The sequence below is a fragment of the Podarcis pityusensis genome (assembly GCF_964106645.2).
Source record: "Podarcis pityusensis genome assembly, chromosome: 6".
Lineage (NCBI taxonomy): Eukaryota > Metazoa > Chordata > Lepidosauria > Squamata > Lacertidae > Podarcis > Podarcis pityusensis.
The window spans coordinates 90155026-90169248 of record NC_138030.1 but is presented as its reverse complement, the minus strand read 5'-3'; the positions used below and the strand labels follow the sequence as shown (position 1 = coordinate 90169248).

The window sequence follows — 14223 nt, the reverse complement described above, 5'->3', positions numbered from 1 at the left end:
GGGGGTGGGGGGGAGAGCTACACACTCTCATGATCATGTGATTTTTACATTGCATTGGCTTTCCAATGAAGTTTCTATTTCAAGGTAATCTGTGTTCCAAAAATGTGACAGTGTTACAATCACAATTCTACAAACTTATAAAATCTCCAAATTGTATGGTTCTTTTTTCATACGTAAAAAAAAAGAAAAAAGAAAAATACAGAGTGTTCAAACAACAGTTTTAATTGCACCCCATCATTTAGGTTTAAGAGCAGCTCTGGCTCTTCATAGTGCTGAATAAAAGTGCTGGAAAAGTCAGTGTTATGAGTGATTTCTGAAACCCCATTTTATTTTAAAAACACATTCCATTCCTGATTTAGTTCATCTAGTTCTATTGTGATATTCTTTCAAAAATACTACCATTGCGAATTCTTAACATCACTAAAAAAAGCACTGAAAGGCTGAAAAATTGATACTTGCTCTAACTACAACAAAATAGAAGTCACAGTCTCCGTATATTAGAAATAAATATGAAAAGTATTCAGAAAGTCATTTAGATCTCAACTGCATCTTAAGAAGGAGATAGTAAGAAAAGCCTTAATAGTTCATTAGGAAACAATATACAAAGAACCAGTCGGAAAATGAAATAAAAGCAAAACTAAGGAAGAATATGGAGAATATTTTACTTCTGTCAGACCTCAGACACTCAGCATAAAAACATGGTTCTGGATTTGAAAAACAGAAATACGTAGTTTCTTCATCTCAAAAAATCCACATGAAACTGAATGTTGAAGGATCATTTTTCATGTCCACTGGTATGCAGCATTCAGCAACTATATTATAAAATACAGACTCACAGAAATATCAGTATTTTCTTGCCTCTCCTTTGCTCATTCCTGATCAAGCAAACAGGTTCTTTGGTTACTGAAAAGTTTCTATCTCATGCGAATGCTGAAAAACTGGTTTAACCAGCTATAATTGGAACTTGGGTGACTTTGAACTTCTTATGGCACTGAGACTGGGTTCCTACATTACTCCGGCAGAGTGGGATGCCATTCCTTTGCACATCCCTATGATATTGAGAAAAGCCCTGGACCCGTGGGAAGAATCTGCACTGCATCTCCTCGCTTACGCCAGCACTGAACTTTGAAAAACGGGTTCCCCCCGCATGGCTTGCTATGCTTCCCATACTGCCAAGGTAATTTAAGAACAAATTCTAAGGAAGAAATGGTCTACACGTATTGGAATTCAAAGAACTGGTTCTATTATTCTATTTTGCCAACTCAGATTTTAAAAATCCCAGACGCCCTGAATCTCTTGACAATATTCTTGTGTGTGTAGAGTTTTATATACACCTCCATGTGAGGATTATGCACATGCAGTTTTAAATTAGGGAATTTGCAAGGAGGGTGTTTAAAATTCAAATGTATTCGTAATTACTCTTTTTACAGTTTTGGTAAACTATCATCATAACAAAAGAAGCCAGTTTGGATTTATTCATCCCTTTTCCAAAGTCTGAAAGAATATACAGTACATATACAGAATGACAATTTGATTCATCTAAAGCAGTCTTCACTTTGCTCAGTTCCTAGAGTTCTTTAGACTAGAAGATAATACCAATCAAATCAAAAGGTTTTCCACAAGTGAAACGATAAAGCAAAGAACCAAGAACTATGCTCAGAAGCGAAGTGGTTTAGAACATCTACCTCTATATCTATATATACATACACACACAAGTTCGTAACCTTTCATGAAAATCACCCTATATCCTATTGATGAACAGAAACGTTATTGTAAAAATGTTGCTAGTTTAACAAAATGGAGAAGAAATGGCTTGCTATCAAAATATACATTTGAATTGCAGGCTAGAAGGTTTATGCTATTAAAAAATAGTTTTAAGCAAAATCCCTTGCTTGTAATGACGACTGGCTGCGGGCTTGTCATTGCAACATGATGATCCAACAAGGTCTTATAAAAAGATTGAACAATGACTCCCTTCTTTATCTGCATAATGTTCTTGACAAATGCGGGCAAGGAGAACTCCTTCCTCTCTGTAGACCAGAGCAGTTTTCAAAGTTCTCAATCCAAAGTTTGAGAAAACAAAATGGCAGTCAAGAATTCAGAATCTCAAGTGGGATTTGTGTTTTACCATGTACCTGCAATGTAAAGAAAAATCACCATTGTAGAATCTTGCAGCAGCTGCATAAATATGTAAATATAGGCATGCATTCTCTTTCTGGCAAAAGTGAGGTTAGCAACCCAAGATGTAAGAAACTAAGTTAAGGAAAATGGTAAAGCAATAAATCCCCCCCCCCTTTTGCATTTGTAACTAGCTATCATCTGTTCCAACTGCCCCCCCCCCAATCATCTGAATGACACAGATGTGGTGTGTCAACAGAATACAACAACTAATTCTCCATCAATAGATTTGTAAAGTAAATCTTTCACTACTCTGATTGACAGACTGAAAATGGACTTCAGTGATAAATCGGAGAAGGGCAGATGACATAAACTGAAATAGTACTTGCAGAGTATTTATTTATTTAAAATGTTATCATCAGAAGCTCTTCAGTCAAAGCTCTGAGTGGCTTACAAAATAATATACAATACAATCCAGCAACGACAGATTTAGCAGGCAGTTAAAAATCTAGAGTAAAATGGAAACAAAACTAAAAAGCCTGGGCTTTTAAAAAAATGTTTGCCTGCCACAGAAAGGAAATACAGATGGAATTCAACAAAATTCTATAGAAAGGGAGTTCCATAAACAGGTTGCTACAATGGAAAAGACCTTGTATCTAATCACCACCCGCATTACTTTAGATGATGGGGGACCCTGAGCAATGCCCTCTTAATGACAGGGCAAGTTCATTCAATAGTCCTTCAGGTATTCTGGTCCCAAGCCATTTAAGGTTAAAAGGTGCTATGAAATGGTTTGGTACCTGCGTGTCTTTTCCAAACTGGTGTAATCTACTCCATATGACCAATTCCAGATAATCAAACTGCTGTATCTTTGCTCTAAATGTTTTACATGTCTGGATAAAATGCTAAAAATATTTAGCTTTGCATTTGTTACCTTAAGTTTGGATGTAAATAATTGGGAGGGGGGAGAGGTAAGAGCTCACTTTGAGCCAGATCTCTAAAAATGGAGGATATAGTGCAAGGGGAGACATTTGTTAAGCTGTAGAAACTCTTTATGAGATGCTATTGGTACAGGTTGGAGAGCAGAGTATTAGAGAAGTGAGCAGGAATCCCAATCAGTATAGATGTTCTTGCGTATAGCTAATTAATATGTAATTTGCAACAGTGCAGCAAACTGGCCTTATGTGGTGGGTATTTGACTATTGTTTTTAATAGCTTGCCAGTTTCAACAGATGGCTTTTATTTAAAAATATAAATGCATTCTCCCCCCCCCCCCAAGACTGATTTTACCTGTCCAATGTTTCCCAGAAACGCAGGAACACTGGTCTGTCCAAGTGCCGTTTGTGGTAACTGAGCTCTAACAGTGTCACGTCCCATTTCTGGACATTTGGATCTAGACGGACTTCATCGTATTTAAGATGGAAAGCTTTAACTATGAAAGAAAGGAACGAGAAAAAAAGATGTCGCAATTAAAATAACTCTTAACACCCAAACTCATTTTGGATGACTGCGATTCTGAAACAGAAGACACAACAAGACCAGTGTGTAGGGATATCGCTGTAGGCTTCATTTCTGTGATCTACCTAGGAGCTTAAGATGGCAACTATGGTGCCCTTGTGAACTAGCCCTAATGCCCAACTTCCGTGTCACGAGTTTTTAGAAGAATACTCTGATTTCTGTCCTTATTAAATCATAGAATCATAGAGTTGGAAGAGACCACAAGGGCCATCGAGTCCAACCCCCTGCCAAGCAGGAAACACCATCAGAACACTCCTGACATATGGTTGTCAAGCCTCTGCTTAAAGACCTCCAAAGAAGGAGACTCCACCACACTCCTTGGCAGCAAATTCCACTGTCGAACAGCTCTTACTGTCAGGAAGTTCTTCCTAATGTTTAGGTGGAATCTTCTTTCTTGTAGTTTGGATCCATTGCTCCGTGTCCGCTTCTCTGGAGCAGCAGAAAACAACGTTTCTCCCTCCTCTATGTGACATCCTTTTATATATTTGAACATGGCTATTCTAAGGAGTTGTTCCAATATAATGGCTTGCATTTTTGTTAGGCCCACAATCCAATCAAATAAAGGTTAACTGAAACACATTTTAATGAATATTTTAATGAATAAATATCAAATATGAAAAAATAGTATTTCTGAAGCTGGACACACAGTTTCTTGGTTTTTGGATACATATATGTGTGGAACCAGGCATCATCTTAGAAGCAGCATTCCCTCCTATGTGACGTAAAAGGGAAATGAAACTTTTAAAAGGCTACTGGCTACATGCAGTTTTTATAAGGGCTTGTAATAAAAATGACATAGATTTAGCTGACCAATTAATTGGAGGCCCCCTTTTAGTCCATTGTAATTTTTTTTTTTTTACTGATTAATTCAACCGATTCAGAATCAGTTTACAATTCTTCCTATTTGCTGTTGGTCAATCACAAATTTTTGGATAAAAGCTATGGCTTGAGTCCACACTGCGGTTGCCCGTTGAAGCGGGGACACATTGCCTGATTCCCACTTCTCCTTGCATCCTCTGAATATCTGCTGGGGGGGGGAGGGCATTCTGGAATAGTAAGGGGGAGATGCAGGGGATAAGCAAAAATATTCTCCTCTACTACATGAAAAGTTGGATGGTAACATTTGGAGCTAGCCCATAACTTTGGTGTTTCAGAGTACTTTGACAGAAGTGTGTGTCCCCCATCACCAAAAAATGAAAACAAAACAAAACACATCAGCCCCGGAGACTACCAATTTGGAAATATTTTTAAAAGTGTATTTAGCTTCCATGTTACATAAAGTTTTGTTGTTTTTCCTCAGGCTAAAGGAATTTGCTTCATGAGTATTGCTGTGGGGTATGTGTGCCAGATAAGTTATAGAAATGATATGCTGTTGTCAGCGGTCTCTGAGGCAGAAGTACAGCAAGGTGAATGGGACAATTATCCTGGATAAGAAGTCAGTGTGCTCATGTTTTGTTTCCAAAGAGGCTGTTTCAGTCATCCAGGTCCACTTTAAAAAAATGGAAGCACTGCATTAAAACATGCCCTCTGAAGATCTCAACAAAGTCTCGATTTCAGATGTCACAACACTACATTAGAGTGGCACTTAAATATATTACCTCTGTAATGTGAGTCGTAACCACATGGCAGAGTTTGTAAAGTGATAGCCCCACCATAGCAAATCACCCACGAACTTAATCTTAAGATCACCATATCGAACCATGGAAATCTTTATCTAATTGCTTCTATATTTTACACACAACCCACACACAAAATGCATAGGACTTGCAACCAGTATTACAAATTGCCTGAAGGTGGAATTTCTTCCATTAAAACTTTTTTGGTATCAACAAAAAATCCTTTAAGTACATCAACTTTATGTATCTAGGACATCTTCTAGAATTTATAATAAAAATATTATTATCATACTATGTTATACCAACCTTTCCTTTTAAAAGAAGTACACGAAGTATATCAAGGATATATGCATTTACAAAGAAATCTATGAATGTAAAACAGATCCTTTGAGTTAGGAGCAAAATGTATTGAACAAGAATCAATCCACTAAAAGTGACCTTCAAGTTCAATAGACTTGCATTAACATGTGATTGCAAGTAGACCTTTAAAATGACATTCAGATAAAATATTCATATTGGTTGAAATGCCAAAATACGGAACTCTGCACTGAAAATATCTACTTCCATACAGACATCTCTGAAATGAAAGGATAAAAGAAATTATTCTCGACAAAAGCAATTGGTATATGGTCCAAAAATAAACAAATTATTTCACAAGAGGTCAAGCGCTGTAGCCTGGAAAACATAGGATAAAGAGAGTACTATTTTAAGCTTTGTCCAAGTGACACTTTATAGGATTTCAGCCAGCATAAAGTGTTGTTATTGTGAGATACTGAGAAATAGTCTGATGTGCTCTATCTAGATGGGAGTCTAATCCCGGATTTGCATGATACATTTAGACTTTTTCTTGGATTTTACAGCAATCAGCTTTCAATTTATTTATTTATCCGAACTTTCAATCTACAGCAAACAATTCTAAATCTCTGTTAATCTTCCTTGTGGAAGAAAGCCAGTTTCCTCGTGGAAGAACTTTGAGCTTCTCTGCATGTATGAAAGTCAGGAGCGATGAGCTTCATTTAAATCCTAATGCTTCCCAGAGTACCATTTTGTCCCAGCAATTTTGATTTTCGCAACAACTTGAGTGTATATGATGGAAGATGGAAGTTCGGCAGAACTGGATTGTTGCATTGTTTTTCAATGATGCAAGTGTGCTGGCTAAGGGGCATAGTTCTAATCTAAAATAACGGATGGGAAACTGCAATACTAAGAAGTTCAGCTGCAAGTGATTAATGGAATATATGCCTGACTATTCTATGTCAGGAGGTTTTAGTAGGCAGGGTTGCAAACATTTCTCCCTGGCAACATCCCTCCTCCCTGGCAATATAGATGAAAATGGATCCTTGGATGCTCATGCTTAGGTCCAGATTTTTCAGTTTGTGTATGTGCACACTGTTGCAGGCGAGATGAACAGTTCTGAAGATTAAAGAGAGATTTAAGCTGTTCTGTGGGAGAAGCAATTGTTTGTATTGAGTTACAGATGAGAAAAGAAGCTCAAAAGTCTACCATTCCCATGCAGAGCTAAGGAGCAGAAATCTGGAGCAGTTTGCAGAAGAGGAGGCACACCTGCTATCATGATACTGAGACGCTTCTCAACCGTAAATTCCATCAAAACAATATAAAAATATTAGAAGTCCACAGCCCAAGGTAATTCAAATCAATATGTGAATTTCAGCTCCCATCCCATCCTGCAGCTGCCTTCAGACCCCATTGTCTCCTTTGACTTGCAAAGTCAGAATGCCACAGTGACACTAGAAGCAACAAATTGTCAAGATCTATCCATCACTTCATTAAGCCCTTCCTTGCCTCAATTCCTCCTCCTTGGTACTTTTCCAAAAGCCCTTCTCAACAACTTTGGCTCATCCTCTGAGTTTTTTTTATAGTGGGAGTAGATCGCAGTCTTTTGGAAGTTGGATGTGCCTGGCCTATACTATTCCTTCTTCCCTTGTCTCTAGGATCCCTGTCATTTTGCTTCCCTACACTCTGGTCCTCTTTCTATATTTCAGTCTGACCTTATGTGAATCCCAGCAAAAATGACAATTCATCATTCCCTCAGGGAAGCTTGACAGCAAATTAGTTCCCTCAGCAAATGATGCTCTGTGCTACCAAACCAGCCTTGCTGATCGGTGTCGGCTTAGTTAACGCCTCCATCAAAATACAATGTTGATAATTCATAATTAAAACACGTGGCAGAGAATTAGCTGGCTGAAAATGAAGGCTTACTTTTTGCAAAAATATCAACAGGTGATCCATCTGGTAGCAACCATGGCCAGCCTTTGAACTGCCAAGCAGGACCTTGTACAAACACAGCCACAACACGATCCCTAAAAAGAGAAATATGAGAACAATGAATACCACAGTGTTCAGCTTAAAATGTCTTTTACTTCCTGCAATGTTCCAAAAGCTAAGAATTTATTCACATAAAGTTTTCTCCACTGCATAAGAACTTTGAACTGTTCACGTCTTGTGGATATCTGATCCCAGTCTTATTAAATGTACTTAGACATTAAACTAATGCCTGGAAATCTTCAACAACAAAGCTAACCAGGAATACGGACTGCACATGTAATCTCTCTCTCTCTCTCTCTCTCTCTCTCTCTCTCTCTCTCTCTCTCTCTCTTTTAGTTGGAAAGAGTTTATTGTTGTTCCTTAAGATAGGAAATAGTTCCAGGGGAGAATTATTTGAATTTATTTATGCATTTTCACAGACTTAATATACACATATTACAGTTTCTTTTGTTAATCTCATATCAAAAGACTTCCACCCTGCCATGGTTCCTTATTTATTCATTTTTTTGCTGCATATCCTTTTAATACAGTGGTACCTCGGTTGTCGAACATAATCTGTTCTGGAAGACTTCCGAAACTTTCGACAACAGAGGCGCAAAGGGTAGTTGGCAAAGTCAATGAAGAAAAAAAGAATAAAATGCAGCAGAAGCCGTTCAACTTCCGAGGCGCGTTCGAAAACAGAAGCAATTACTTCTGGGTTTTCTGCTTTCAGCTTCCGAAACGCTTGAAAACCGAGGTACCACTGTACCACCCAAATCATTATAGACTTTTATCATACTGTTTTTAACTGCTGCTTATATTTCTAACCCTACTTGGAAATTTATTTGCTTGTTGTATCTCTTTAAATACTCGCCAAAAAGCTCCCACTCTTCCTGTATCATGTAATCTTAATCCATACTGAGCCATGACCTGGACAGGTCACCATGAGCACAGAAAAAGGAGAATTTGGAAGCAGGGAGGAAAAGGTCATGAGAATCTCTCTTTTGCATTCCCCCAAGAGAGCTGATAGTTTTGTTTGCAGTTTGGGAAAAAGAAACATACTTTCTGCTAATCACATTAGAAGTGACCCACTGTCATTATGCTCTTTTCATGGAAAAAACAATGGCCATTGTGGATTTTGTAGACCCAGACAACTATGGAACTTTGCAGTTTAAGAGGACCTATAACTCAGTGCTCTCTTTATGAGTGTCCTGAAGGAACACTCTTAGTAACAAATCATCATCATCATCATCATCATCATTACCCCACCCATCAAACACTAAAAACTTCCTAAACAGGGTTGCCTTCAGATGTCTTCTAAAAGCCAGATACTTGTTTATTTCCTTGATATCTGATGGGAGGGCATTCCACAGGGCGAGTGCCACTACTGAAAAGACCCTCTGCCTGGTTCCCTGTAACCTCCCTTCTCGCAGGGAGGGAACCGGCAGAAGGCCCTCGGAACTGGACTACAGTGTCCGGACTGAACGATGGGGGTGGAGGCTTCAAGGGGGCTGTATCCTAGCTCTATTGTCAGCAGTAGGGAAACAGCAACAGCAGCAAAATTTCACCCTCCCTTACCAATCTTGAGGCATAAGTTTTAGGGGCTGATCAACCACACGATACGGTACTGTAACACTGACTGTAGTTCCACCAGGCTGCATCTGGTCTTTCCTTCTCTGTATTAAAGTTTCATTTTCTCGCTGGCAACCTTGCTTTTTCTTTTCATCAGATGGCACAAACCTTAAATATAAGCACGGCGAGAAAATAAACAGACTGGGACTAATTGATTTGGTGCAGTCAAGGTAAAGCAGACATTACGTAGTCAAGAGATTAATCAGAAATTGGACAGAATCACGGGGAATCACTGAACAATACAAGCTAACAGAGCCTCTAAATCGATCAAAATAATTTCAGAATCTCTAGACTACTCCAAAAAATAGAGACATGCATGCTATTTAAATGGATATTTTACACCACAAAGGGTGTCACTAGAAATGAATTCCAGATGGATAGGTGTGTTAGTCTATGCCTGAAAAGTAACAAAAAGTCCTATGGCACCTTATATACCAACAAATTTATCGCAGTATAAGCTTTTGTGAGCCAGATCTCGCTTTGTCAGATGTAGGTAGGCTGTGGTCCACAAAGATTTATGCCACAATAAATTTGTTAGTTTGTAACATTTCACAGGATTCAGTTTTTATTAAAGGCAAGGATGACTTGGCAGTCTTGCAAAAAAGCCTACATGCCTAGGAGCCTAATCTTACAGTTCATTTTGGCTGCAAGGCTCTACCGTATCAACTGCTAGATGTCTCTCAGAAGAGAAGAAATCAAACTCTGTTAATTGACATGCATCAAATAATTTACATATATTCAAATTCATTAACCCCACAGCCACCAAAGTAGCAACAATGGAACAAGAAGGAACTTTCTCCCAGTTATTTGAACATTTCATGACATGTTTAGATGCATGGAAGATGATGTTCACTAGTGCCATGGAAGGTAAACTCGAGTAAAAGAAGGAATCTGAATTAGACGAATCCAGAGAGGTTTTCATGACAGCAACTCATTAGGAGCATAAATATGGTGAAAAAGAAATGGTTAGACAGCTCACTGCCAAATCCCAATACGTACATTTTAGGTTCTAGCAATATAAACAACTGAACACAAACATCATATCTAAACAATGCATTTATTGAATTTCCTTGCTTTCAGACGCAATAAATAGTTTCTTCTTAGAAATGGTCAATAGCAGTACAATTAGTGACCAATTACTTCCTTTTTGAGCTAGCGATCAAGACAATCTCTCCCTTTTAAATCGAACACAGAAAGTGCACTATTAATATTCACATACTGATCTCCTTTGCATTATGGGGGGAAAAGTTTATTGAAGGTTAACACTTATGATGCCTTAAACCTGGCTCTTTGATGAGATACCTGGAGAAACATGATGAATTAAGGAAAATATGAACTCCAGACCTGCCATTTATGAGTACCTTTTCAATAAGAAGCAAACAAAATAACTTACCTTTATCATCTCAAGAAAATAAATCCATAAATAATGGCAATTTTGCCTGTCTATTTATCTGTCCGTCCATCCATCCATCTCTCCCCCTCCCACCTTCCTTCATCATAAGATCTTAGGGCAGTTTACAGAATAAAGATGAGAGTGAGCTAAGCGTGTGTGTTTTTTCTAAACCCCAATCAAATTAGTTTTGTCCGCCTACAAAGTCTAGTAACTCTTATTATCGCTGGAATTAAGTTTCTAGGAGGACAAATACAATAAAATGCAAATCAGAAATAGTTTCTGAAAAATAATAACAATAACAATAATTTTATTTTATTAATAAAGGTGCCAAAGCACAATTTCAACATTTTTGTGTGTGCACACTATAAAATATGGCATCTGAACGTTAGCTGACCCATGTCCCTCATTTTTAATTACTTTCAACTTAGCAGCATTTCCTTGAAAATGCATTTTAAAGCCTTCCATATTCTTTTCTTCAGTTCAGCACTGTCTCAGTAACACTTCCTGCAATAAGTGGAGAACTATGACATTTTCCCAAAATGGGTAACATGCCACTGGGTGAAGGCAGCCAATTACAAAACTTGAGAACATAACGATGGGAAAGCGTTATGCTCCAGGAATTCCTAACTAAGAAGCCAACCTCCTTTCTTGGTTTGGGACTCACAAGAGAAGAAATTGAAGAGGAAAACCACCAATAGACTTGGAGTGACGTGGTTCAGTATTGTTAGGAGATGACTTATTTTTTCATCCACACCGGGTCAAAGTATAATTCACAAATTTTAGATAAGCAAAATATGGAAGGACACTGAGATGTTGGCAATTTCCCAGACTTCTTAAGTAGTATCATAATAAAAACCATGTGCTATAAGAATTGCTCTTTTTTAACATACCTGTCACTTAGATCTTTATTAATTAGTTGCTCCACAGATGCTCTTACCAAAAAACAAAGCAAGGCACATTGTCCACACCATTTATGAGAATATGCACGACAACTTGGATAATGCTTGCTGTTCTCATCATTGTATCTCACAGAGATAAAACCCACTGTGACACACAGAAGAGAGAACAGGAAACACAGTTGGATGTACAAACAAATTTAAATGGAAGGTGAGATTTTCCTTCTCTAATTTGGGGGTTTAAAATATACAGACAGAGGATGAAAATTAGACTGCCAGTCATGACAGTCACACACTGATTTGCCAGACTACAAAGAAATGCTCCTCAAGGTCACAAATCTTTAGTGGCAAAACACTGCATTCATGGGATGATAAAGGGATAGGACTAATAGAAGTACAGAAACAGTTGCAGCCTCCTGAGGACCATAAAAGACGTGTAGAAAGAAGGGCAGAACTTCAAATACAAAACCTGCAAATGTCTGATTCGCTCGCATTCCAGCTACCAAGTCTAGGAGAGAGATTCTTCTTGCCACACATTTTTTATTTATAATCTTATTATTTTGATGTTGAAAACTAAAACCTAAAGTTTAAGCACAATGTAAAGGAAAACATTACAAATATAAATCAAATTAAAATTCATACAATATACAAAAGCAGAGCCTATGCACACAGGGTTCAACCACTGTACTGATTTGTGAATCAATACATCAACCAACCTACAATACAACACGAAGTGTGCCTCAAAAGGCAAAAGGAAAGGCTGAAAACCTAAACTAAACTTTTCTTTTTAAAAAAAGGCTTTTAATAAGCAAATCCATATTTTTGTTCAGATCTGAGTGTACCTCTGGTGTCCATATGCTTTCTGCATGGAAGTTAAGAGGTTCTGTAGAACTCACAATCATAGTGTTGTTGTGTTTCTTTTGTTTCTGCTAAGGAACCTATGCTGTAGTCACCAATTTTGTCATAAAAAATTAAAATGCCGCTGATATAAAATAACATGCACTGTTTCTACAATAACTTATAACTTCAGCTACTTTTTTTTACACCTGACTTTTATGAAACATATTTTACTCAGCTACTTACTTTAGATCCTGCAGAAGATCTTTTGCATTGAGCATAGTTATTAAAGAGGTGGTAGCTGCTGGAATAATGATGATGGGTGTTCGAGATCCTGTAGAGAGATAATTAAAAAAACAAAACAAACAGATGTAATTTTAACAAAATGCCATTCTCATCATCATTATTATCCCTTGCTCTGCAGCTTAAAAATTATGAAGGAATGCAGAACTAACTGTAAATCCTTACTTCGTATTTGCCACAAACTATAGGCTGTTTATGATTAAAGGGCTTACAAAATTAGAAGTAACTCACCTTTTTTCTGGTTTGGAGGTGGTCTTGCTTGAGAGACTGTGCAGAGGAAAAAGAAACACAAAATCATTGATTATATAACAAATTTTGATTCTGGATAAGATTAGTCAATTTATTAGTCTGGAATAATAAATCCTTAATTCACTTTCACATGGTGTCACTTGGTTACTATTTGCATTAATGCTGCAGTAGAAATGTGAGTTCTAAGAAGCACTCACAACTCTTGTGATCCTGGCATGAGATACCGGAACAGGCAACTAACAAGGGGGAAGACTCTATTTTCTGCATATTTTCAGATCCATTCTCTGAGAAACACTGGACAATATTTTCCTCTTCTGAATCACAGTAGCATAGCACATGCCATGACATTTTGTTCCTACAGTGTGATGAGATTACATCCTTAAGAACTTGTTCATAATTTCCTCCAGCAGGGGAACATTTGTGTCTGCACCAAGAGTTACCAGAAACGTGGATTTTATTCTAACCCAGGAAATTTAAGACTGGGTTTGAAGTTGGTTACAAATTCTGATTAGCAGTGAACACAATCGGCATACAGTACAATGAAAGAAATTGCCCAATTCAGCAAATGTTCAGACTCAAATGTTGTACTTTGAGGAAGCAAATGAAAGCTCATCAAATGAACACTCAACAAGTAACTTTTCAGGTTTTACAAAAATGGAGTGCAACTCACAACTTCCCAGCACTGCGGGGTGGTGCACTGAGGGTGACTACTCTTGACCGAGGGCTGAGGAAATCTCTTCCCAGTCCCAGCACCATCACTGGGAGAAGAGGAGCAACTGGGAAAGGCAACTGCCCAATCCTAAGTATGCCTGAGGGGCTGGGGTGGCGCTGTGGTCTAAACCACTGAACCTCTGGGCTTGCCGATCAGAAGGTTGGCAGTTCAAATCCCCGCGATGGGATGAGCTTCCGTTGCTCTGTCCCAGCTCCTGCCCACCTAGCAGTTTGAAAGCAAGTAGTAAGTGCAAGTATATAAATAGGTAGCACTCTGGCGGGAAGGTAAGTGGCGTTTCCGTGCACTGCTCTGGTTTCGCCAGAAGCGGCTAGTCATGCTGGCCACATGACCCGGAAAAACTGTCTGTGGACAAATGCCAGCTCCCTCGGCCAGTGAAACGAGATGAGCGCCGCAACCCCAGAGTCGTATGCAACTTGACTTAACTGTCAGGGGTCCTTCACCTTTACCTGTTTAAGTATGCCTGAGGTTTGAAGGGACATGCAGTGTTGCAATGTAAAGGGCAACTGTTGGCATAACCCATCACACTTTAAGAGGACAGCTGCAGCTATATAATTACTTACTTTACTAAGTGCTTTCAGGATTGCATCAACGCTGACTTCAAATTTCATAGTACACTGCCTATGAAACTCTGTTAAGATCCCATGATCACTGGTGGTACTGTAT

General features: G+C 38.3%; 1 protein-coding gene across 1 annotated transcript in view; it reads right to left on the bottom strand.

Annotated features, from left to right (window-relative positions):
• Positions 1-638: 638 nt before the first annotated feature.
• Positions 639-14223, bottom strand: part of CDC73 (cell division cycle 73) — a 112583-nt gene continuing 98998 nt past the window's right edge. Inside the window, exons 12-17 of the mRNA XM_081012230.1 lie at positions 12810-12845; positions 12522-12609; positions 9096-9257; positions 7473-7573; positions 3409-3550; positions 639-2135 (exon numbers count right to left, since the gene is read on the bottom strand). Of these exons, the coding sequence (XP_080868356.1) occupies positions 2099-2135; positions 3409-3550; positions 7473-7573; positions 9096-9257; positions 12522-12609; positions 12810-12845 (566 nt within the window). The 3' untranslated portion in view covers positions 639-2098. The remainder of the gene's footprint in view (positions 2136-3408; positions 3551-7472; positions 7574-9095; positions 9258-12521; positions 12610-12809; positions 12846-14223) is intronic.